This window comes from Uloborus diversus, chromosome 1, assembly GCF_026930045.1.
Source record: "Uloborus diversus isolate 005 chromosome 1, Udiv.v.3.1, whole genome shotgun sequence".
Classification (NCBI taxonomy): Eukaryota; Metazoa; Arthropoda; class Arachnida; order Araneae; family Uloboridae; genus Uloborus; species Uloborus diversus.
Window position 1 is genome coordinate 226,958,860 of NC_072731.1, and position 26,984 is coordinate 226,985,843.

Sequence of the window (26,984 nt, forward strand, 5' to 3'; positions counted from 1 at the left end):
TGTAGGTGTAGCAAATGGGAAGTGGTCAACGAATCAACGAGGAGAGAGGCAACATTTCAACTTTTCTTGAGGGTCAGTAAGTGACGTCGCGTCTAGACGAGTGACTACGATAACTTCAACTTGGGGGGATTTTTTTTCCCCTTTAGTCACCCGGTGGCGATCGGCGCTGAAATCTTTGGTAGCCATTGAAAATTTTTGGTCGCCAATTGGCGAGTAGCGACCGCTAATCTGCACCTCTAGGTGGGGGAGTTGCAAATCATATACAGTCAATGCATATTGCATCGAAAGACAAAAAATTACGCACAAATTTATGGAAATACGGCAATTTTTCGAAAGCGGGGGAGGGGGGCAATGTCTTTCCAGACCCTCGCAAATGGCGGAACAATTCCCCTCCCCCCCCCCCCAAAGAAAAAATAAGAGTGTATAACTCTGGAAAACACACTTTTATTCCGCATATAGGTGCATGTTTTGCCGAATTTTAACCCAATTCACATGTAAAGACTATCGATACTCGTCAAATGATGTCTATGGGTGGCTTATATGTAACTTGAAACCACTAAAAAAATTTTTGAAGCATTTAATTTGCAAAAAACCATCAATTAAACATCGCTCTAACTCTATTCGTACGAAGATCCTATGTTGTTTCTTCCTTAGCAACGGCATGATTGGAAACTTCCCCGAGTTTCTGGCAACCCATAACGTCACTACTAAACGTGTGTATAAAACGTTTGCGCACGTTTGCTACTTTGCTTACATTAGCTACTGCGGAGTGCGTAAGCAGTGAATGGTAAGAAAGCTTCGGAAAAGTTTGAATTTTGGTGGAGTTTGACGATGTCTAGAAGAAAATATAATTCTATCTTTAACAAGTCTTACAGTGTTGATCATCCATTCATTATAGAATCAAGAAAATGTCAACAGTTTGCGTTTTGCTCTTTTTGCCGTTGCGATTTTTCCATAGCCCATAAAGAAAAAGGAGATGTTAATTCTCATATTCGCACGAGCAAACACCTGGACAGTAAACAAAGTGTTGAAGATAATCAAACTTTTGAATTTTTCTCGACCAGTTTTTAGTAGCTCTTCCAATGCTGGTATCCAGGCTGAGTGTTTGTTCACATCGTTCTTAATTGAACACAACATACAAGGGGTCACTGCTGTGATCAGAAATTTGACTCTGACTTTTTGAGAAGAGCCAAATCATGCACTGCAAATGCATTAAATAAAAATTAAAAAATTATTTAAATATGTATATAAAATATTATTCTAGAATAACCATAATTATTATTACTCAAGATGTTAATAAAATATATATTAAAGTAAGAACAACAATCAATGGAATGTTGTTGGGATGTCTCAATAAATTAACTCCGGTAAATATTACAGAATTTGTTTCCTTAGTATTCAATGCAATTTTGTTGTAATATGTGTTGATCACAATTTTTTAGTACTCGTTGGAACAGTTGCAGGATTTTTTTTCAAGGTTGGCAGGTCTGAAAAAAAAAATTGAAAATATATTCAGATGTTTTTTATAAATAATTATTTATTTCATCTTTTATGAAATATGGATGTCAAAATTTGATAATTGCTGTTTTAAGGGTTTTTTTTTTTTTTTCCAGGAATTATTAAGATTAATCAATTTTCTTCAAAATTATTGCAATTAAAATTTGTTCAATTCTTTTATTGAAAATTTCTTTGAAATATTCTTTTAAAAATTTAAAAGTATTTTGACGTAGTTTCATAAAGTTGCTGTTCCATTTTCAACTAATCAGTTTGCTCAGCTAAATGCTACCTCATAAAATTCATGTAAAAGGTTGAAAGCTAAAATGAAAGTGAGTAAAAAACTTAAAGCATAGTACAATCTTTTAAAATTATTTCTTTTAATGCATCCCGCATTCTTTTCTTGGTGATATCATATTCAGATATATTTCTCTCCTTATTCTCCTAAGTAGATAAGCCTCATGAAGCCAGCCAGGAAGGAAACTGTAACTTCCAGTGAAATAAGTGTCACAACTTCCTTTAGAAACAAATTGCTCTCTGCTTGCAAAAAATATTTAATCTCTTTTCTGTCTTGCATTTAAATCAATGGGTTTAAGAAATGTTAACATTTTTTGAGATTATATATTTTAATAATAAATATAAATTTGTGATGAATACTTATTCAGCTCAGGCAATTCACTTTTACTAAGAATAAAAGAATGTGACATCATGCTTTTTCTAACTTCAAACAATGTATTTCAGGACTATATGGTTGATATCATGTGGATTAATCTTACACCATCTGTTGTGATGATTAAAGCAACCACTAGAGCCTTGCTTGAGAAACACTTGTGCTATTATCTGATTGATGAATGTAATTAAATGCTATCGTGCAGTATTGTAAGTATTTTTATCCCTTTACCTATTGTATGTTTGTGGCTAAAAAATTAGCATTATTATGAGACTAACCAATTCTAAAAATAGAGTAGTTTTTTATTCTTGTTCAGTATACAGTCTTGAAAAGCATTAAGTGCTAACACATTCATAGGAAATATTTTCCTTTTTATACCTGCAAGACCTATTTTCACAACCGTTAGTTTTAGTTGTATACTTCCAGTTAAAAAAAAAAAAGTCAAAATAAGTTGCAGAGTTAAAGTATTGAAAATTTGAAAGCAAAAGGAAAATTAGGGGGAAAATATGCAATCTAACTTTTATACAGATCCTACATTCCATAACTTATGTTTAGGGAAGTAATCTCCAATGCAAAATGATTCCAACAGAAACGGTTTCACATGCGTCTAATATTCACTGAGAGAGATATGAAACACAGTGCTTTGTTACTTACACCATTTTACACCAGCAATACCTTTGCGTGGGCAGGGCCGTAACCAGGGATGATAGTTTTACCAATGAACACATTTCTTAGGAAATCTGTATGAAAAATAAATTGATTTAATTCATATATTCTATTCATTTTTTTATTGCACTAAGATAATTTAAGGGGAGGGGGGGGGGTGCTGCTAAAAAGACATTAAAATAAGCAAATGTAAAAGGATGTATATATTAAATAAAGGGGGAAATCCGATGTGTACACTATATAACTTCAGCCCTGTTAAATATTTAATGTCTGTTTAATAACTCATAAGAAAAATACTTGTACCCGCACATTTGAAATAATACTTCTTAGAATTCATATTTTTTTGACAATTATAAAACATATAAAATATGGAGTTAGGTACTTTCAAGTTTAAAGAATTTTGAAGTATCTGTTAGCGACAGGTTTTTAAAATCGGAAAGCTAATGCTGTAGTGTTCTGTAAGAAATAGTGCTTGCTATAACTTAAAAAAAAATATATATATATACTGTGCATAAAGTACCGAGTTTGTACAACACTTCAGTAATATGATTTTTCAAATAAAGCTGAAAAAAAAAAATATTTAAGAAAAGTTTCGAAAATTTTCGTAGGGCGTTTGAACCAAAAAAACCTTACCTTTATTACAACCCTGCTTTGAGGTGGAAATATAGCAGCTAACGAGTGTTTAAAATTGTATGTAGGGAGAGATGGGGTATGTTGGTCAGCTTTTTTTTTTTTTCCGAATTTTCAATAACTTGAATACATTTTTTTCATTTTCCTAAAACTGCAACTTATTGAAGTTTTATTGTATTTGTAATTATGTTTCCCTTTCCATGTTACCTAGAAAAAATTAAAAGTATTTAACTTTTACAGTATAACCCCAATTTAACAATTTTCATGGGATGGGGAAAAGTTACCATTGATTCAAGGATAATGTTAAATCGAGCAGCAAAGACATTCAATGCAGTTAAATCCGGCCAAGTGAAATGTATAACTTTTTGAGGAAACTGTTAAATCAGGTATCATTAAATCAAAGTTCTACTATGTATATGTTTTGACCCATGAGATACATCTTAGTTGTCCCCCACTACAGGTAGCATAGAGCTACCGCAGGTGGCAAATGGACGTTGGCTAGCAAATCTCCCCTAGTTATATATAATTTCTTGTTTCGAAAATGTAAAGTTATCCGCATTATCGATCCAGATTTGTGAGAGCCTACTGTATTTTTATGTATGCATCTTTATTTATCTCAGATGTGCAATGTTTTAAAAGTGGCTACATTGTGTTTCCTTTTAGTGACTTGTGAGGTTGCTGATGCCATGGGAAACCTCTGTGTCAAAAAGAATGATTACGTACAGAGTATGCCTCAACCAAGTGGCAGAGAGAATGCAGAAATGACAAATGAGACAACTTTGTCTAATGAGAGCTTGATTGAAAGTCCCAATGGCAATATTGGCCAACTTCATGAGAGGCAGCGTTTCCCTAGCCAACAGAACCAAATATCATTTTCACCAGATGGTCATAGACAAATTAATAGTTGTGAGTGTTTATCATAGTCTATTTGTTTGATATAAATATTGTTTAAAAGTGTATGTTGATGAAACAAAAACATAATGAAATCGGCATTGATGCGTCTTTATACCAGAAAATTATGATGAATTGTAATTTCCCTTGTGTATTTCTTGTATGTTGTGAAATTCATATTTTTATCCCTTTTCATTAGAAATTCATTAGTTACTGAAAAATATTTCTTGACATTAAGATCTAAATTTTGCTGTGCTCATTTACCAGAAAGATCACCACCCCCTTGAAGCAGAAACACAGTTTAAAGGTTTAAGGGCAGAGGTGGGTTATTTTCAGGAACATTTTAGGTTGTCAGTACAGTGTTGCCAGATGGTCGAATCCATATTTCCCCAATTCCCTTTCAACTTTTCCCCAAAAAGCGATATTTTCTATTAAAATTCCACAAATTCAAAAATTATTTTTCCACTATTATTTTCATAAAATGAATAGACTCCCTCCAATATTTTTGTCTCTTGAAAAAAATAAAAATTCCCCAAATAGCCAAATTTTCTTATAAAATTCCCCAACTTTTTTTTTCTTCCCATTTTCCCCCTTTTTTTTTTTTTTTTTTGTCTTCTTTATCTTTATCTTTCTTTATCTTCACTAATAATAAAGCTGAAAGTCCCTCTGTCTGGATATCGTCAGGATTGCTGTGACGCGCATAGCGCCTAGACCGTTCGGCCGATTTTCATGAAAATTGGCAAAGAATTAGTTTGTAGCATAGGGTTGTGCACCTTTAAGCAATTTTTCGAAAATTTAATTTTGTTCTTTTTCTATTCCAATTTTAAGAACATTTTCCCGAGCAAAATTATCATAAGATGGACGAGTAAATTACCAAGTTATCATAACATGGAACCGTAGCGTGGGCAAGCCAATTGGCGAGAAATTCATCATGCATTAGGAAAACCAATAGACCTTTTAATTTTCTACTACGGGCAAAGCCGTGCAGGTGCCACAAGTCATAAATACAAACGCCTGACCGAAAGATAAGAAATAACCAAATAATTTTTTTTCTACTCGCATTTACTACTCTGCTTCTGTATGTACATTTGAACTTTGATTTTTGTATATATTTATCCAAGAACGTTCTTCATTACACTTATTTTTACCTTTTTCACCTATCAACTAGTTACGCAGAATAATAATGCGAATTCCGAAGCATAATATTCCACATAATGCGAATTCCATAAAGTTGAGCAAAGCTTAACCAACGCTGTTTGATACGAACAATGTAACTACTACTTCTTGACGCGAATTTAAATTCGAAAAAAAAAAATTCCCAAGGTTTTTTTTCCCCCCAGGATTTCCCCAAGAAAAAAATTGTTCCCCATAGAATTCCCCTCAAAACCCATTTCCCCAAAATTTCCCCAGAGAGTACCAGATTTCCCCACAATGGGAAAATTTCCCCCAATCTGGCAACACTATCAGTACTACACCAAACAAGTTTTGTACCAATCACTTGATATTGCACTCATTTCGGGTCAAATTGATTTTATTAAGTGACTGATTTTTAAACCTAACTAACATTCCTTCAAGGTGTGCAAATGGAGTCAGAACCTCTTGTTATCATATTAGATATTACTTATTTTATTACATCATTTTTTTGTTGAAAATTCCAGATGTGCTGAATAGATAGATGGGATGGGTATTAGTTGACATTTATTTCAGGATTTACTTGTATATATGGCCATTTGTTACTTCTCTTGGTCATAAAATGGTTATTTTGTTGAAACAAAATTTGTTTGGTTTTCTTTAAAATCTTCAGTTACGGTGCATTGTGAAACTATAATTTTCTTAGTGCTACCTTTGAAATGTTTTCCTGTTGTATCCGAAATAAGATAAAAACAAAAAAGCTGCGTATGCATTTCAAAAATTATTAAAGGTCGTTATCGCATGCTATTCAGAAAAGGAGAAATTCTTTTTCTATAGTAAATTATTGTTTATTACTTTAAGCTCGCATATAAATATCTTTTGAATTAAATGAACATATCATTCTCCTAATCATCTGTGCTCATCGTTTATCTAAATATTAAAATTTTCTTGGACTACTTATTAGTTTTATTAATTGAGTAATTTATTTATTTTCTGAACTCTCTTGATTTTTTTGCCTCCTAAAAAGGTCTGCATGAACCCTCTTATATCCATCACTTGAACAGACTTGCCAACTCTTCTGCTTTAGATAAACATTAACAATTTTTTCAATTTTGTTTTTGTAATATTTTAGCTCTCTGCTGTTTAAGGACAATTTGTTTTGTTTCTTTTAAACTTATGAACCATGTATGACCATTTTTTATAATTTATGCCGGAGAACATAAAAATGTTAAGAGTTCAGTGCAACCTCAAACTTTCTTTAAATGATGACACAGTTCTCAAGAAAACACAGGAGATTTATTTACAACTATGTACAAGAAATGTCGTTAACAACTGCTAAATTAATCATAGCAATTATGCAAGTATCAATTAACACCGGAAACTCAACGGTAACACACGTATTTACATCAAATAACTCAGAAACACAGCGCAAAGGCTAATACACACTTTCCAGCACAACGGCTGAATTGAGACTCTATAGTTAGAAAGCAAACTGACTCTCCTCTTCATTCACAGGACACACAGCAATTTATAAACCCAGAGAAATTTCTACTTGATTCAGAGATTCGAGTCTTCATCGCGTTTCCGTAAAATCCATTTCTTTCTCCATGTTTTGTTTTTATTCCATTCACAGATCTTATCAGGGGTCCAAATATGTCAGTCGAATGTTAGGGGGTTGTATGTACATTACAAGAAATTATTTACAGGTTACGTTACTAAGATACTTTTAGATGAAAAATAATGGAATAAACGCCAAATTTAGCCAGATTACAACAAATTAATCATAAAAATAATTACTATCTACAAAATTTGTAACAATATCAATTTTGTGCTCCTGACAATCATCTCATTTAAAAGCACAAAAATTTCTCCTGCTTTTTTGTTGCTGCTTTGACGTTGGCGAGTCTGTTTAAATAACATTATGATCCGCATAGGCCCCTAAAATCTTGCTTTAAAATGCATTATTTCAAATATGTTAAAGTTTTGGTTTACTTTTTAGTAGGAGTGTGTGGACTTTGTTGAAGAACTTAGAACAGTGGTGCCCAACCTAAGGCTCACAGGTTACATGGGGCCCACGAACCTGATTCGTAATGATATCAACAATTATAGGTTTCTAATTTTCTTGCCTTCTCCACATTTTCCTATTTTATTTGCAAAATTTTATAATATTTTGAAATTTCATATGTGCTCTGCCCGATGAAAATCATGTTAATATGAGGTGTGACTCTGTTCTAAAAAAAGGTTGGACACCACTGATTCATAATTTTGGCATTCTATGAAATATGTTATTTTTTATTGCAGTGAAAATAGTTGTAGCTTTGTATTCATACACTGCCCGTGATCAGGGTGATTTAAGTTTCCGAAAAGGAGATAGACTTGGCATTCTTGATGACAGGTAAAATTTAGATTAATAATGTTGAAAAATTGGAATTGAAACATCATTTTTTCCTTGCTTTTTTAGTGATTCAACTGACAAATTTAAGAGCAAAGTAATTTTATGTGCTAGACATTGTTTTTAGCCATTTCCGTGCCAAAATACACCCAATGGTCAAATTTTAAAAAAAGCTTTATTTAAAATGTTTCTTCATTTTTTTATAGTAAATAGATTGACTTTCATATTATCTATGCAAAAATTGCTTTTTATGTTCTGCATCTGGCAACTAGCATCAAAAAGACATTTGTAAACACATGTTGCTGCACGCAAAGTTGATCATTTTCATAAGGATCTTTATCACATACATGATAAGTTGATGTATATTATATTAGTGCGTTTTAAAAGTGTTTTTGCAGTACTTTAAGGATGCATGCCAATTTTTTCCAATAATAATTAAAACATAGTTAAATTTTGCATTTTTGAATAAGCCTAATGTATGTAGTGTGAGTCACACAAAACATAGAAATTTTATTTTTATTAAATAATGCTTATAGTTTCAGCTCTAATACTTTTTATTTTCTTACTTCTGCACAATTCATTTGATATAATTTTGAATATGCACCGGGAAAACCTGGAATTGTCAGGGAAAATGGTCAGGAAAAATTAAAAGTAGCAAATTTCTGAAAATGTCTGGGGAATTTCTTTTATTTTCCGTTTGTTCTTAGCGCGGCGAGCGGTCAAAATTTTCTTTCAGCCTTGTTTTTCCCGCCGCCATTCCTGACTTTCTCCTCTCCCCTGCAGTTCTTTTTATCAACTCTCTGGCATTTGGCAGGTCATAGCAGTCCATGGACAAGAAGGTATTTTTTGCCTTCGTAGTTTGAGCGGGCCCTGTCTAAACACTGCTTTTTTGCGTCAACAATTCTGCAGTTGTTATTACTATTTTGAGTACGAGAGTGCATCAGAAGTCCTTAATGAGCTGCTATAATCGTTTCATGTTTTTATATTATTTCTTTAAATTTAGCTAATGAAATGGTTTTCTTCTTAATGGCTCTTTTGTTCTATAAATTTAGTTCATTAGACAATTTTAAATTTAGAAAGTTTCTTTTTTGCAGGAGTATTGCTAATCTTTTAGATTTTGGTAGTGATCTTTAATGACTGTTTGAATGCGCTTCTTTCTTTCAAAATAAAAGTAATCTGATTTTTAAAAAAAAGAAAAGTGCACATCAAAGAGTTTTGTGATCATTGCTCAAAATTTTACTTTCAGGGGTGCCTGCCTACAGGGGGGATTATGGTGGAAGTTGCGCCAACGAAATTTTTGGGAAGATTTTTTAATTTATTTGAATTGATTTGTTTTTATTTAGATTATTTATTTTATTTTACTTTATTTATTAAATCTGTGTGTGTGTATTTCATTGGCGGAGCACAGAACTTTTCTTTTAAAACAAAAATAATTAAAAATAGCTAAATAAAAAATATTAAAATAACAAATAAAGAAAAAAAGTAAAAAATAAAAAAACTGCATAGGCGTTCAGAAATACTGGGGGGGGGGGGTGCTTCATGAGCAACAAATAGGGGAAATATGTAGAGCTAAAAGAAGCATGATTTTTTTACAGGCCAAAGAGTCTAAAAGCCCAGTGAGAGGATGTTTATATCCAAAGATATAAACATCACCAAAATATCACTTCCTTTTGCATGTAGTGTGAGTCACATTTGTATTTTAACACTTCCAACTGTCATGTAAAGCTTTTAGTGAATAATAATAGGTTGAATAGTTTGTTTCAATGCTAATTAGTGATGCTGAGAAAAAAATAGAAGATAATTCTTCAATAAGTTTGAGATAAAGAAGTATTTGTATCTTAAAAATTCTCAATTTGTATTGTGAGTCACGCATGGAATTAACCTGTTATACTTTCCAAAGTGATGAATGAACTATTATTGAATATTTTGCAGAAGTTAAGCTAGAAAAATAAACTTTAATATTCATACTAAAATAAGCTTAACAGTTAAAGATTTTTAAAATCATGTACTCTGCTTTACAAAGTTGTTGAATTTTAAAAAAAATAATGTACATTACTTTTAGTTAATTTGTTCGTTTTTTTTTAAATTTGGAGCAATACGTTAATTAATTTTATAAATGCTTAATGTTGCATCAGTTGTTCAGAATGGGCATAAAATAAAGCCCCTATCAGAGTCTGAAATCTTAATAATTAGAATGATTTAGCAAACTGAGCAAAATGTAATAAAATTTGACATTCTTGCACTGTTGAGTGTGAGTGGTTGTGATTTTTAAAGAAATAACACTGAATGCCCAAAGTCGGCACTTGGCAAGACTATAGTTTGAAAAAATGCTATAAGACTAGGAAAACTAAGAAATTAAAATAAATTAAAAAAAACAGTTAAAATACTGTTAAAAATCAAGGATATTTTTAGTTTACTGCAGAAACTGGAGAAATTAAATGTAAAAAAAAAAATCTTTAAAATTTGACTGCACTAATAATCTTTTTTCCTTCATAGCGATACTGATTGGTGGCATGCCTGCCACTTAATAAATCAACAGAATGGTTACATACCTCGTAATTATGTTGCACCAGAACAAACAGTGGAAAGTGAGGAGTGAGTATTATTTTAATTATTTTCTTTTTTGAACAAATGCTTTCAGATGCTAATTGGGTCCTATTTTCCTTCTGTTTGGTTCTAAGGGTGGAAAATACTGATTTTTCAAACAGAAAAATTCACATCTTTACACAAATTTTCAAAACATGTGGCCAAATACAACTTTTTGCAAAAAAAAAAAATAAATAAATAAATAAATAAAATAAAATAAATTAAGTTAGAAACTAATTTGCATTATTATACTTAATGGAAACATAACCAAACTTAAAAATAATGTTAATGACATGATGTAAAACCACTTTTAATCTTTTTTCTAATGTCTTTTTATGAACAGTTGCAGCAAAAAAAAAAAAAAAAACACACAAGTATAAAGAGCACAGAATATATATATGAGACAGTGAAAAGCAAACGGATGTAAGTGGCAAAATTAAAAATTTGGAGACAACCAGTACAAATGGCAATTGAACCCTTTTTCTGTCTTCAGGCTGGAGATAGTACTAGTAGCCCTGGTAGGTGCTGCTGTACAGCATGATTTATTTTTAAAAAAATCAATGAAAGCCTACCTAGGATGTTATCTTTATAGTTGTTTTATTCAAAACTTGAAAATGTCCATTTACATCTCTTTGCTTCTCACTGTATCACCACTTGCATCCACTGCCTCATATGAGGCAGTGGATGCAAGTGGACATTTTCAACTTTTTGATTAAAACGCATTTAAAGATCAGATGGTAGATAGGCTTTCATTAAAATGTTTTTCTAAATCATGCTGTATAGCAGCAATTACCAAAGCTACTAATACCATCCCTTGCCCCAAGACTGAGGAGAGGTTCCCCTACAATGTGTACTGGTTATCTCCAAATTTTTAATTTTGCCACTTACATCCATTTGCTTCTCACTGCCTCATATGATATATTAAAAAAAAAAAGAAAAAAAGGGCTAAGAGTCTATTAATCTAAACTTAAAAAGATTTAAGTCAAATTTAATATAGGTGGCATAGTAGTATGCTATAAATACAAAGAAACTAGCTACGTCGTCCGGCTTTGCACAGTCTACCTCTAAAATAAAAGTTATGTGAAGTGATGCGTGTTCAGCAATCAGGCTTGAACAAACAAAAAAATCAGAAACATTTTGTGGCACATTGCGGAAAAATTACTTAAAAAGAAACGTTTTAAATCCCCCGATTGCAGGAAAAGCCTCAAAACAAAAGCCAGAATTTTATTTGTTCGTATTCAAGAAAAAAAAATGTCAACAAATCTTTCTTAATGATTTTAATCAAAGGATTGTTACAGAAAGTTAAGATGAAGCACTGAATAATAATTTAAATGGAGGAAAGCCTTCGAAAAATAGGGATTTTAATGTCGCAATCAAAGTATCATAAATAATAGTTTTTAATTGATATCTCCACTAATTATTATCGGAGGATAATGTTAAATAGCCAAACATAAAGATGGGAAAATTACGAATCTATTGATACCTGGTTCTCTGGTGTTTAAGAGAAGTAACTCGGACATAGTTAGATAGGTACATACACTCAGTTCTGAATACTAATAAAAATAGCAACTAATTTAAAAGCATTCACTGTCCAGTGACCACTAACTAAAAAAATAAATTTTCAGGTTAAGTATGGAGAGAGAATTTGAATAGATTTAAATAGTCAAGTGGGGATAAAGAATAGCAACAAAATCATTAGAAGAAAGAAAGATTGTACTGACTCAGAAAAGGGCAAAACTAGTGAGATTTAGAGTATTCAAGAGGATTTCTAAGGTTTAAATCAAAAATGATTTATATTCATGATTCTCTATTTATTATTAGGGGAAAAAATAGGAATTAAAAAAAAATGTTAGGAATAGCATGCCTATCTAGAAAATGTACTGACGGAAAAAGAATCCCTACACTAAAAAAGACTTACTTGTGTGAGATAAATGAAATTTGATAAATATGTATGAAAGATGACATTTAAATATTGCACATAGTAGCGCCACTCAGAGCTTGCAAATCAGGGTTGCTGTAAATGCATGCTCAGCACCCAACTAATAAAAATTGGAACAACAAAAGATTTAATCAATAATTATAGTTTAAAACGGAAATGAGAAACCTTTGTACACACACTCCTCTAAAATAAACACTCCTTTAAAATAAAAATAAAACGCCTTTAAAATGTTGATGATGCGAAAGAAAATGAATACTTTGATTACAGGAACAGTATTGCAACAAAAGCAAAAGAGTTTAAGGGAAGAGCTATTTCTTATCACTAAAATTTCATATAACATTGACATCATTTACAAAGACTAAGTTTTCCTGCATTAACTCATGTCCCCTACACTGAGAAGGGCGCAGCCTTGAAACATTGATATGCAATACAGTAGAAGACCGTTATAACACACACCTTGGGACCAGAGCTTTTGCGTTATATAGGTTGTTCACAAGTTTTGGATCTATTCTTCAGAATATATCTATATATTAGCGCTTCAGGATAAGTTTTATCTGCAATAAGTATTAAAGCACTAATTATACAATTATTCATTCGCAAATAAATATGTTTCACAATCAAAAGAGAGTGAATTATCCAGCAGTTCTGCTTGCTTCATGGTTTGCATAACAGCTGGATTTTCAAGAGCCATCTGGTACTTCTTTTGCTGTGAATACTTATTTTCATTTAAAAGCTTTGAATTAAGATGGAAAGATGAAAAACTGTTTCAAAATTTTATTAGCCTAAGGATTTTTATGTTTGCAAGACAAAACAGGTATTTTTTAACTTTAAAGCTTTTTGTTTACTCCTGAAAAGTTGTGTGTTTTATAGAGAATTGCGTTATAAAGGTATTCTACTGTAGTTTACAATCGTTGTGCTTCATTAACTGTGGAGTTGAGGATATTCTTGCATACTTTTGTTCCATCGCTATATTTTTTCCCCCTCATAGTAGTGTTCCCCCTCAATTCAGTGTTCATGTGTATAATCATGTTTTATTGTTATAAGAATATTGCACTGACAACATGTCAGGAAGTTCAATTCCCCTTTCATGTTAACTCTTCCATATTTTTCAGTTGGTTCTTTGGAAGGGTCTCAAGAAAAGAGGCAGAAAAAATGCTCATGTTACCTTCCAATCCTAGAGGGGCATTCCTCATTAGAAATTGTGAGCAAACGGCAGGTAACATAAAAGGTGGACAAACTTAAATTTTTATTTGCATGTATCTGCATGTGGCAATAGAAATGCATGTTATATAATTATCGTTGGATAGAACATATGTGCATGTTGTTTTATCCATAAAAAAGTAGCTTTTGTTACAGAAAATATTTCTGTTCCCATTGTTGATGTAGAAAAATTGTAGATAAGAAGGAAAACTTCTGCATAAAGTATCAAAGGGGAATTCATAGTTTAAATATTAGATCAAAACATGCAAACACAATGTAATTAAAAGCAGTTTTGAATGCACTTTTGAGCATTATCTGCTTTAAATAATTTCAACTGTATTTGCCTCCGACAGTTTTTTCAGAATGTAGCTTTCTTGTTTCTAAAGAACATTTATTTTTATGCTTTTATAAAACTTGTAAAACATAGTTGCTCTATCCCAATTATGTTTCCCAAATCTTGTTGCATTTATTTTTGCTGATAATTTTTAAAGTTTTAATTAAAAATTGCTAGCTTTAATGCATATATTCTTAAATTTTTTATAAGCTTTTTGAAACCAAGATAATTTATTTATATTTAGCTTGTTCTAGCCGTAAAAAGTTGTGCTCCATGAGCTTTAAGAGAAAGAAAACTAAGTTTTACAGAGTTTAAAAGATATTTCAGAAAATTAAAACTAAAAACAAGTAATGAATATTTATGCTTATTATTTCATTTGTGAATTTCTTTTTCATTTTTCATCAAACCCTGATGTTATTTTTGCCACTGAGTTGCAAAACTGCAAATATTTTCAAACTTTACATTTATCAGTAAACTATTAAAAAGTAAAATATGGTCTAAAAATCTTAAGTCATCTGTACTGCAGAAATATATGTATTTGTGACTTAATATTTCTGTAAAGGGAACAAAAATTACTACAATTCATTTTATAATAAAAAAAATGTTTTATCGAAAAATACTTATAGTATACACAAAGTGTTTTAAATTTTTAGAACGCCTTTTGGGCGTTTTTCATTCAAGTTCCAATTGGGGGGGGGGGGGGATACCCTATTCACATAGAATTCCAGCTTTCTCTCCTTTTTGTCACTAGCATCCCAGTAGTAAAAACTTTACGTTGAACATACAAAGTACCTAATCACTTTAGTGGTTACAAATGAATTGCGACTGTGGCAAAATGACGCCACAGTGTGAGACATGTTTATTTATGACACAATTTCATTTTATGACATTTCATATTTTTTGGCATAATAACTAAAATAGGAAGAAATTAATAAATACTTGTTTATCTTTTAGGGGCTTACTCATTGTCAATCAAAGATTGGGAACATCAGAAAAGTGATCATGTAAAACATTACAAAATAAAAGCTATGGATAATGGTGGTTTCTATGTAACAACACGAAAAACTTTTGTTACTCTCCAGGAATTAGTTGCTTATTACTCTGGTAAGTTACTAATGCAATAGTCATGTAATTCATTGAATGTGCATGTGATTCATTTGCGCGTTTTGTATGGAATTAACCAAACATGGAATGCAATAAATATTCTATTGCATAAATTGGCAATATTATTTGAAACTTTAAATTTTTAACTTCACCTTGCTGTATTTGATCATTTTTCACCCTAATGCTTCCTACCAGTCATTCATTGCCCTCAAAGTAGACAATTAATTCTAACTTTGAGGATATGTTTTTTTTTTTTTTTGGTTAATGTTGAAGAAAACACGGTATTTCTGACAAAAACTAAACCCTTCCAAATTGTCCCAATTTTTTATGTCTTTGAGAACTTGATTGCGTCCTCCGTTAAACTTGGCTCGTTTTTGTTTCTTGTGTGATTTTGTGTTACCCATTATTTTCTTCCATTTTTATATTCCATCTTCTGTTTTGGAACACTTACATTATTGTCCGTTTTCTACGAGAAGGCACTTGACTCCTCTTTCATCACGTGGTATCCAATGATTCTATTCTGCTGTTTTTGGGAGAAGATATATTCGGGTCATAGCATTTTGTTATAAAAGCAGCAGTTTTTAAAAGGTAAGAATAACTAAAATGACAATATACAAGTGAAGCAAGTGACATAAAGGACACTAAGACCATTTTCACATTAAAATGCATGCCCGTTAGGGCTGTCTAGTTCAGTCACAGTCATTTAGAAGCGCATGTGGATTGCTTAACGATCATCCCCGCCTAAAATGGAACTCGACGAATTTATGTTGCAATTTGGGTGATAAATTTTTCAACATTTTAACTTCAAATTTTAGTATTATGCTTCTCTTGTATGCTATCAAGTTTTCTGAAAGTTTAGTAAGCTTTGATGAAAAACTTTGCGTGTTATAAGCCAAAAACCTTCAAAAAAAAATTTGTATCCTTCAAAAAAGTGCTCATATCCTCATGAATATCAGTGATACTTGCTCAAAAATATGTAAAATAATTGTAGACTGTCAGCTTACTAATTTCTGAAATTTACAGCTCATTCTCAGGTTTTTACGATGAATGATGATCAAAAACCATTTTTGTTTCTCTCAATTTGTCACTGATCCCCCTAAACACTTGAGTAATGTAACTTTTATTGGAAAATGACAGCTGTCGCATACTTTTTACGTGACAAAAGTTGCAAAGCAATTGGTCTTTTATTTCTTGAGAAATCCTTAAAAATGTGAATTTTCGAAAGTGCCCCAATACTTTTGATCATATAGTGTATGGTTGGGGTTGATGTTTTCTTACTCATGTTTTTCACGTTTCAATTTAAAAGTCCTGAATTTAATTATTCATAGTGTATTTGAATATCAGTTGTGAGGGTTGTCCTTTAATATTCCATTGAGTTTTTTACATGTTTCTAAACTATTTGTATTGTTTTTACTCTGTACACTTTCATACTTCATTCTATAGTAATGTTTGCAGTAAATTACATTTATTACTTATAAATGTATTCATCTTAGTTTCTTGTTGAAGGTATACTTAAAAAGAAAAAAATTCCGCTGATTATTAATAGTCGGCACATCCCTAATACATGTATAATCTATACGGGGGCTGTGTTATTACAGAAGGAGCTAATGGCTTGTGCCATAAACTGACAATCCCCTGTCCCAAGCCAAAACCACACCTCTGGGATCTCTCTCCTGATACAAGAGATGAATGGGAAATATCCAGATCTTCAATACAGCTCATTCGAAAACTAGGAAATGGCAATTTTGGTGATGTTTGGTATGGTAAGCATCTTTGCTTCTTCTGCATGATTCTTCAAAGCAATGTTTAAGTGTTTTCTTTATTGATATAATTGTATTTCATTTCTTGTTCATTCTTTGTTGAAATATTTGTATAGAACATTGTCTATATGATCAAAGTTGCAGACTTTTAAATTTTGTATTCAGATAGAAGATGATAATTTTAAGTTGTGGTAGCAATGACGTTACTAAAGTATATCAAGCTTTTTTTTTCTTTTTAGCTAAATTATTAAGCGTTTGCTTGACAGTGCTTTATTCAAACACGACTCATATTTGAAACAATAAACAGTGAACCAATTCTTTGTTAAGAAATATGAAGAATTATTTTGATACTCTTTAATGTCTTTATGTAATTTTGTTACAAAACATAGTTTTTTATCGAAATAAACAGTGAGTGTGCTTTTTTGTATTTGCTTTGCATATTATCCTAATTTTCTGTTCTCCAGATTGCTTTTGTTCCCAGTTAGTCCTAATAAACGCATCTTTACTGTGTTATAAATATGTTAAGTAAAGTAACATATGAAGTTGAAGTATGTGTTAAGTAAAGGAAACCATATATTGTGTATAGTAGACCTACGTTTTACACGAGTTTATTTCATGCAGATTTAATTTTACACGTTTGAGTTTTGATTTTTTTTGGAATGCCGCATTACAAACAGACAAAACTTTCTTCTTCAAAATCCAAACTTTTGAGATTACCCATACCATGCAGTAAACTACATCTTGGAGTGCTAATACGCGAGCTTGGATCACTAGAGACATGTAGCTCAAGCGATTGGGCCACTGGCATTGTGATTGGTTTCAGAGCTCTATCCAGGAGTAAAATTATTAATAGGACTCGACCGATGCATCGGCCAGGCCGATGCATCGGCGCCGATGGTTCAACAATTTATCCATCGGCATCCGCATCGGTGGCCGATGCTAACTTGCAAGAAACATCGGCCCATCGGCCTTAAAAAACATCGAAAAGCCGATGGAATTGGCCGATGTTTTTGAAAAAAAAAAAAAAAAAAAAGACCTCTGTTGTTTTACTTTTTAATATAAAGTAAAGGGAGTTATTGTTTTCATATAAAATTATTTACATAAATTTCAGCATGCATTTCTATTTTAGTCACCCCTGAAAGAGTTTTTAATACTGCAATCAGGTACCAAACAAGTTAATTATTGCGTTGTTTCTTGCGGCTGGATGTACGTATGTATCTCTCATAAGTCATAACTCAAAAATGGTAAGCTGTAGAAGGCTAAATTTTCGCATGTGGGGTGTGCGTACGTTCCAGTTGTGCACTTCCCTTTTTGTTTTCGATCGGGTGTTCTAAAAAGCCTATCACTCATATTTTACTCATTTTTTGTGGCTATTGATTACTTATTTCAATGCAAAACTAATATAGCGTCTCAGACTGACGATCATTTGGTGATATATTGCCGAATTGGAGACTGGAAATAAATATGAGATGGCGAAACTGATTTTGTTTCATTTTATCAGATTCCCGTTTAACCGATGGTAATTTTTTAATTTTTCGATATTAGTAATATGAATCACAGTAATGAAGTCTTTTCTGTATCGCTTCGGCAGAGCTACAAGTTTGAGGCCCGGCGAAATACATTTTGGGGCCTAATTCTCTATCACAGAAGTTGTAAAACATTTAGTATAAGCATTTTTGTAACTCTTACGGTGCCCCTATGGTTGTGGGGCGTCTCGCGCAATTGCAACATTTGCTACATTTTAAATCCGCCACTGAACGTCAAAATAAACTCGGGTGCAAGTTTTAAAAGGGTTTTTCTGCTTAATGTTTATGATTGTTTTGAACTCTGTTTTTTACGAATATTTTTTGTATTTCCGAGAACTTTTGCGTGCCCCTCCTCCCACTCCCTTAATTTCTGAAATTAAACTCTAGTTGCACTTCTGAATTGTTTGAAACTAACACCATTCATAAAATTAGAGATTTTTTTTCAAGCATTATCTATTGTTTAGGAAGAATTTAGAGCATTAATGTAAGAAATTGATTACAGACGTTTTGAATGGTGACATAATGCGGAAATCAAAGGGACTTTTGAATTTTTTCTTCGGAAGTGTTGAAGTAGATTCAGAAATGCTTCCGAGGCGTTGGTGGTAGCGGTTCTGTACTAAAAAAATGAGGCCGAAGTTTAATGTTGTGAGTTACTCCAAAATCAGAGGGTGATCCCCTAACCCCCGTCGTTTCAAGCATTTCTTAAATATTTAGTAATTTTTTATTTTGGTCAAGAAATGTCATTTTGCGCATTTCTTATACTTGTTTCACCTATATTTCGTAATGCGCCATCTTTTTTGCATCATTAATAGCGATTGATTTTTTTTTTCTGTTGTAAGTAACTATTTTTATGTATTTATATAAAATCAATGAATAAGTTATTTTTCTTTTCATCATATTTTTAATAATATGTTATAGGAAAGTTTCAAGGATTTTCTATTATGAATTTTTTTAAATTTCAGAAAATTATTGTTATATTGAAAAAAAAAATAATTTGAACTGTTTTTAGTGCTTCATACATGTTTAAACAATCAAATTGTTCAATATTACTTATGCAAACATCAGATCAAGTAGTGTATGTATTCAGTTATTAACTTGGTGTAAATATTGAGTTTGTTTTTTGTAGTTGCATTTTAAGAACCTCGCTCTTTTCATGGCTATTTCCTTTTTCAGCAAAATTTATGTCACTGTTATAGCTTTTATGAAGAATGCAAACTTTTCTATTCATAAATTTTAAATAAGTATAAAAGTATTCCTATTATGATTTAATATTGTAATTTATCTGTTAACTGTTTTGTTTAATTTGATGACTAAAAATGTCTACGTGCAATCTTTGCACTTTAATTGCGTTATTTGTTGACGGTTTTATAGTTTTATTTTTAATTTTTTTTTAATGATTAAGCAACATAATTTGATGTTTTTGTTAACTACGTTTAGTGTACCTAAATCCATACATTATTACAATATTACTGAAATCTTAGTTATATGTTCAATCCGAAAAGAAAAAAAAAAAACGAATCAATTGGTTCTTAAACAGTCTTTTTGTTTTTCTTCCTTTTTTTCTTTCTTTCTTTTTTTCTTTTTTTTTTTTTTTGGCTGTTGTTCTTTGTCTTCCATTATACAGTAGTCAAAAAAGGAGAAGCATAACTACACCCTATACAGATTGTACGTAGTACCATCCAAAAATTCGGGGGACAAACTGTATAAAACCTTACCCAGAGTAGTTCACATTACCAAAGCACATTCACCTTCAAAAGGTCACCTTGAGGGACTATGTACTTCTGCCAGTGTTTCATATAACTTTTGGAAACACTTCTGGAAACCATTTTTCGCTACCTTCTGTGATGCGTCTTTATCCTCTCCTAACGGATGAAAGCGGCGTCCGTGCAAATGTTTTTTTGCTGAGAACACGTAAAAGTCACACTGAGCTAAGTCCGACGAAACGTTACGTTATTTGTTTGTCATATCGGAGTATTGACCAATCGAACCGTGCATCCTCAACATGAAAGTCGCCTTCTTCCCCACGATGAAGTTAAAGCAGCAGCGCAAGAGGCCTTACAGGAGGTTGCGATAAATGTCTTCCAGGAGTCCTTCTAAAAGCTATACGAACGTTGGCAGAAGTTCATAGTCGTTCAAGGTGACTATTTTGTAGATAGATGCACTTCGATAATGTGAACTATTCAGGCTAAGGTTTTATACAACTTGTCCTCGAACTTTTAGATCATACTACGTACGTATGAGTTTTCAACGTACTATTTCCTAACATTTTTGAGTGACGCAAGTTTACGCGCATGCAGACATAACAAGAGAATTTGTGATAATTAACTAAGGAGGCGTTCAAAATGGATATTTAAGTCATCTATATGTTCTTAGGTACATATGCATGTACAAATGTGCTGAAAAAACGTGTGAAGTTTAAATTGGGTGATCCTAAAATAGAAATTTAGGCCGAAATCTAATTTTTTTTTCTTTTTGTGATTGCAATTTTTTATTCGTAGAAAGTAAGTAAAGTGAAATGAATCAATGATCCTTTAAATCCCTGAAAATCTTATCAATTAATTTCTGATAGATTATTATTTTTTCTTTTTTTTTTGCCAACGGCATCGGCCATCGGCCATCGGCAATCGGCCATTTGAAGGAAAACAATCGGCCATCGGCCACCTTTGAACAATCGGCATCGGCCCATCGGCCAAAAAATGCCATCGGTCGAGCCCTAATTATTAAACTCATACAATTCAAAGTTCACTGGAAGGAGAGCTTTCAGAAATCACAAAAGAGGACAAACCCAATGAGGATACCAACATCAATGTAACACACCACCAGAAACTTAAACATTTTCAACCCTTTCTTGACAATGCCAAATGATCTTTCTGATTTGTGAGTGGCGTAAGTGATCTTAAATATGTTAATTCCCTACGAAGAAAAGCAGAGAAAACTAAATAGTGACTGTCATAACACTACCATAACCAGATTTTATTTATAAGTTAATTTATGTCCTTTATGCAAGTTGTGCATATGTATCAGAATAAGTGGACATTAAACTCACATAAATATGTTTATCACTAGAATAACTTTTTTTTTTTAATCTATGGAACCTAACCCCTATATTAACACCACTAGTAAGTCTTTGTTTACGCAGCATTTTTGTGAAACATAACCCCCATGTAAAACGAGGTTCTACTGTTTTTTAAGACCATTAAAAAGTTATTCGAACTACTTGTTATGCTGTGCACTTACTTCTTCATACCATCATTATCAGTATTCTAAGAGTCCAAAATCATTCATGTTACATCCCAACAATCATACACTACATATTTAATTGTTTTTCTTTACACTTGCTACAAGTAAGCTTGTTAACATTGACCCAAAAGCTGGGTGTAACTAAAAACAAAAACACATTTACATACCCATTGAACATGCTGTCCTGCTTTTCCTGTAAGTATAAAAGAATAGATGTTACAAGTAGGTCTGTGGATCTGTAGTAACTAGGAATTTTCGAGGTTAGAAGTAGATTACAATGTTCCTTGATTCCACTTAGAAAAGATAACCATCTTTTAGTTGACTCATCCACATTCCAACTGCGTACCTTTTCTATTTAATATTTATTTCACTGTTCTAGTTTCAAATTCATGAGCTCTTTCTTAAAAACTTTCCCAGTTATTTCATTTTCGGTTCCCAATAAAAATTTTAAAGTTAAAATTTTAATGTTAAAATTTTAATATTAAACAAGGAGTATGAATAGAGCAAATGTTCTGCTAATGCTTGCTTCATTCATATTACTTGCTTGGCATTTTAATTCCAGATGCTTTTTCTTAATTCTATTTTGTTTTATTTCTAGTCTAATAAATTTGTCTCTTTTAGGTAAATGGAAAGGAACAACAGAAGTAGCTGTAAAAACTTTAAAGCCTGGAACCATGGCTCCTTCAGCATTTTTGCAGGAAGCAGCCATAATGAAGAAATTTCGACATGAGAAATTAGTATCGTTGTTTGCTGTTTGTTCAAAAGAAGAGCCTATTTATATTGTTACTGAATATATGCTTAATGGAAGCTTATTAGATTACTTAAGGAACAGGGAAGGAAGAAATTTGAGGCTGCATGCGCTCATAGACATGGCAGCACAAGTAAGAATATTTTAATGTCTGGAGTATTTACACTCAAATGTGTTTTGGGGTTTTTTCCTATCTGCTCTTAGAATTTTTACACTATCTTTCAATGTTATTAATTTTAAAATTATTTTATTTTGTGAATGGGAAAATTGTAAATGAATTGAACAAAATCTAAAATGTGCACTATCAGTAAAAAGTTCGTAATAGTTCGTAACAGCATCATCTCTGGATGCTGTTACGAACTATTCAGTATTTGCTTGCAATTTTGCTTTGGATCCAGTTATGGGGCGATTAAGTGTAGCTAATGTACCTCTTTATTAACTTGGAAAATTTTCAACGCAAAAGACAATTGTGGTGAAGTTAAATATGTTTCCAGCCTTTTTAGAACATTACCATTACTCTCAACTTTTGTGTGAGTTAGGTCCCAGTTAGTCATGAAAAACGGGGTTGCACTGTAATTTTTTTCTGAATATATAAATTTCCCATATGTTCTAAATATTACTAAGGGGATGTTGATAAATTATGTCACACTTCTTTCAGCATTTTAACCCCCTCCTCCTTTTTTCACGCTTTACCTTATCCCCTGCCCTTGTCACATATCTTGCTATTTTTGATACACATACTATCATAAAAGATGTTACTTTTGTTGTTACCCACACCCTCTTGTCCAATTTTACAAGCCCCTCTCTCTCTCTCTCAAAGCGTGACATCATTTGTGGATGGCCCTTATAGCCATTGCAAACATTTGCAAAGACTTTTCTAATTTTGCAAACCACTTCTTTAAGTACTTGCAGATGCTGTTGTCTAGTATCTTTTTAGTTTGATTATAAAAATCAAATCAAAAACTCAAAGTGAAGCAATTTTAGTCTCAATGAAATGATAGACTGTTATAATATTAAACAAGCATTTAATTTGAATTTCCCTCATTAAATCTATATTTACATTAGTTCAGTTCAACTGTAGTATATTTTTAATAACTGCTTCCTCTTTGAAGTTTATGCAAAAAAAAAAGTCTGAAAATGTTCTTTTTTTTCTGCAGTTTGGTTAGTACCTCATATACATTGTTGGTTAAAGCAATGAGATCATCTTTGGTTTTTGCACCTTCTGGATTCGGGGGATAATATTACATTTTAATGTTTTGAAAATTTTAAAATGTGAAATAAGTTAGTATATAGTTTTTATTTGCTAAAAATGGCCTTTTTATACACACAGCATAATTCAATGAATAATGTTATCTAAATTAAACTAATTCAAAGCTTTTTTATTTATTTTTGTTTAATAGTCTTTCCTCTTGATCTAAAACATGGCTTGGCACTTTCTGATAAAAGCAGGGTTGCCACACACCGAGATAACTTGGAATTGTGAGGGAAAAGAAATATAGCCGAATCAAACAGAGACTTTTTTTTTTTTTTTGTTAATTCTGATTCCCAGTGCAGCATAAAATTTCATATTGACAATATTTTCATCGGATCCAATGGAATATAAAAGTCCTTCCTTTTCAAAAATTAATCCATGTACTGGATATAACATAGGCCAGGGTCCAGGTTACCCATGCAGAAAAGAAATATTCTAGGAACAAGTTCTTTCAGAAGCCATGTTGCGGTGAATTTTTCAATAAACTCTTAAGTAATTTGTTTGACTCTTAAAAAATTTTCCTGACTCCTAAGATTTTACAATTTTTGTTGAAATTGGTCCATGTACATTTATTGAGTGCATCTTTTTTAGGCATCTTTTGTTTTCCCTATTACTCAAATATTACTGCATCAAGTAATTATTCCCTTATTACTTCATCAAATTTGCTGTTGTGGATATTAGATGCTGAATTATGTAGAAATTTCTATGTTACTCGTGATAGTTTTATGGATTCTGTTCGCAGCTTATGACATGACTAATTTGTTGCAATTATTTCATAGTTGCCAACTCTCCCAATTCATTCGAGAGATTTGAATTTTTGTGCCTTCTCCGAAACTCCCTAATGAAGCAACTATCTCAAAAAATTTCTTAAAATGACAAAATTCCTTAAAGGAGGATTTTTCAGTGATTAGAATTTCAAAAAAATACTTGCAGTAAAACGATCATGATCGCCAAAATGAAGCCTTTTCATTCTCTAGTATGAAAATAGTGTACGTCTAATTACTTTTTAAACATGTTTATTTCATTTTCCATCTTATTAAATTTTTGTCCCCCAAAAATGCAGTAAAATGCTGCCAATTTTTCTCCTGCACTTCCTAAATTTTTACCTACTGCAAGTAATGTTTATTATCATTTTAATGAAAAGCATCTTATGCCAATTTTAAAACCTTTGTTAAAACCTAAAAGTCCTAGTTTTTTACTTCTGAAAAGTAGTAGTAGTAGTCTTGATTCATCTCAATTGTAATATTGTCAGAGCTGCCAAGTGCTCCGTTTTTCCCGGAGTTTCTCCGATTTTTATTGCGTGCTCCGAAAATCCGATTTCTTCCAAAAAACTCCGATTTTTCGACTTTTCGTTTTCAGATGAAATTTCCTTATCTTGAAGGCAGGAATTATGTACAAACTCAACAAAAGAGAAGACAATTTGATGCTTTGGAAGCATTAGTATCAGGATAAACACTGAGGAGAGCGATGATTGGAGAACATCAGTTTTTGATTGAGCATTTCAGCTGCACGCGTGTAAAACATCGCCGCCATGTTTGGTCATTCACAAGATGGAAGTCGATGATGCTAAGTGCCTAAGTTTTCAAAGACAGAGCAGATTTGGGTGTTTTTCTTAACTGAAAAATCATTAAAGTAAAGTAAAATATGCTACATTTTTTAAAAAATATTTTAAATAATTTTCTTGAGAAATGAAAAAAATCATTTTATTTAAAATTTCATCTTATCCTCACTGCTTTGGAAGTTATTGTGCTAAATATTCTCAATTAAATTGTAGTTTTATGAGGATTTTTAAGTTATTTGTATGGAACAAGTTCAAACATTTCTATCCTAATTTTTGACTTAGTCGCCATATTTGGTCATTTTGTGAGATTTAAGCACTTAAGTCTCTTTTAGTGACCTAATTTCCAAAAACGGAATAAGATGCATTTTGCAATGCAAACTATTGAAAATAATTCAAAATGGGCCTTTTTTTTTCAGAAAATTCTTAATTATTTTTTTGAAATTTGCAATTTTTTTTTTCAGAATGTTATTTTATCCTCATTGGTTTAGATGCTAATCTACTAAATACTGATTATTTCGTTTAAATTATAGTTTTTAAGGATTATTAATTATTTATAGTTACTTTTTTGCAACTAATTCAAAAATCTATTACCCTATTTTTTTTCGTAGTCGCCATGTTTGGTCATCAGCAAAATGTAAGTAGACGAGACTATTAATTACCTAAGTTTCCGAAAATAGAATTGTATATTTATCTCAATACAAACTATTAAAAGTAACATACAATGCAAAAAAAGAAAAAAAATATGTTTTTTTAAAGGGAAATTTTATTTGTATTTGATCCTCATTGTCTTGGAGGCTTTGTAGAAGCTATTTCATTTGAACTGCCGTTTCCTGTTGACTTCTCATTTATTTATTCTTTTTTTTTTTGCAGAAAGATCAGAAACCTATTTTAACTTAAATTTTCCACGAGTAAAAAAAGTATTGAATAATACTCTTTTAGAATGTGCAAAGTCCTATTCATTTATTCATTTACGAAAGTTGTAAAAACTCCCCCCCCCCAGTTTGTATTTTAAAATTTAGCGATAGTGTTGGCCACTAAAATTTTGGGGTCTAGTGGCCACTTGGAAAATTCCTGAGAATTGATCTTTACTACGAAGTTACATAAGAACTCTACTTCCAAGCACGAGAAGTAAATTGTGTATTTTATTCTTCAATTTGTTCTTATGCAATGCATTTTTAATACACGTATATGCACTAAAAAATATTTAAAAAGAGATTGCAGTTTTATTAAATCAAACAGTTATGTTTTTTACTTTTCAATATGTAGCTACGTAACAACGCTTTTTTTTTTTTTTTTTTGGTAAAATAATTTTATTTTAATCTTGGTTGTAGCTTTACTGAAAATCAAACATGAAAGTTCAGAAAAGCATCATAATGGTGTTTAAAACTTAGAAGCTTGTGGTACAGAAGGAAGGCTTAGCAATGGCCATGATTTCTTGCTCCTATTTTAACCCTCGTTGCTCCTATTTTTTCCCTTCATTGCTCCTATTTTTTTTATCTTGAGGTTGGCAGCTATGTATTGTACAAATAATGCACTTTTTTTTTACTCTGGCACTACATAATGTTCATTTATACAAGCTATTTTAATGATGCAGGTTTTAAACAATGTGGACTAACTAAAATTTTTGTTTTAATCTTTTTGTTTTTAGATTGCTAGTGGCATGGCTTATCTAGAAAGAGAGCAACTCATCCATAGAGATCTCGCTGCCAGAAATATTTTGGTTGGTGATAACAACATAGTTAAGGTAGCAGATTTTGGGCTTGCCAGGATCATAGAAGATTCTGAGTACACTGCTCGACAAGGTGAATGTTCTTAGTTTACTATTTAAGGAGTCATTTCATGCAATTGTTGAGGAAGCAC

The 26,984-nt window shown here is 31.7% G+C and overlaps 1 protein-coding gene across 2 annotated transcripts in view; it reads left to right on the top strand.

The window, feature by feature from the left end:
• LOC129225436 (tyrosine-protein kinase Src64B-like) overlaps window positions 1–26,984 on the top strand; it is a 48,229-nt gene that overhangs the window by 15,233 nt on the left and 6,012 nt on the right. Inside the window, exons 2-10 of one of the 2 annotated variants that reach the window (XM_054859919.1) lie at window positions 2,236–2,373; window positions 4,124–4,366; window positions 7,784–7,877; window positions 10,371–10,469; window positions 13,512–13,627; window positions 14,888–15,037; window positions 16,636–16,800; window positions 22,185–22,444; window positions 26,773–26,926. In XM_054859919.1, the coding sequence (XP_054715894.1) occupies window positions 4,147–4,366; window positions 7,784–7,877; window positions 10,371–10,469; window positions 13,512–13,627; window positions 14,888–15,037; window positions 16,636–16,800; window positions 22,185–22,444; window positions 26,773–26,926 (1,258 nt within the window). In that variant the 5' untranslated portion in view covers window positions 2,236–2,373; window positions 4,124–4,146. The remainder of the gene's footprint in view (window positions 1–2,235; window positions 2,374–4,123; window positions 4,367–7,783; window positions 7,878–10,370; window positions 10,470–13,511; window positions 13,628–14,887; window positions 15,038–16,635; window positions 16,801–22,184; window positions 22,445–26,772; window positions 26,927–26,984) is intronic. The other variant, XM_054859920.1, reaches the window with a different exon arrangement.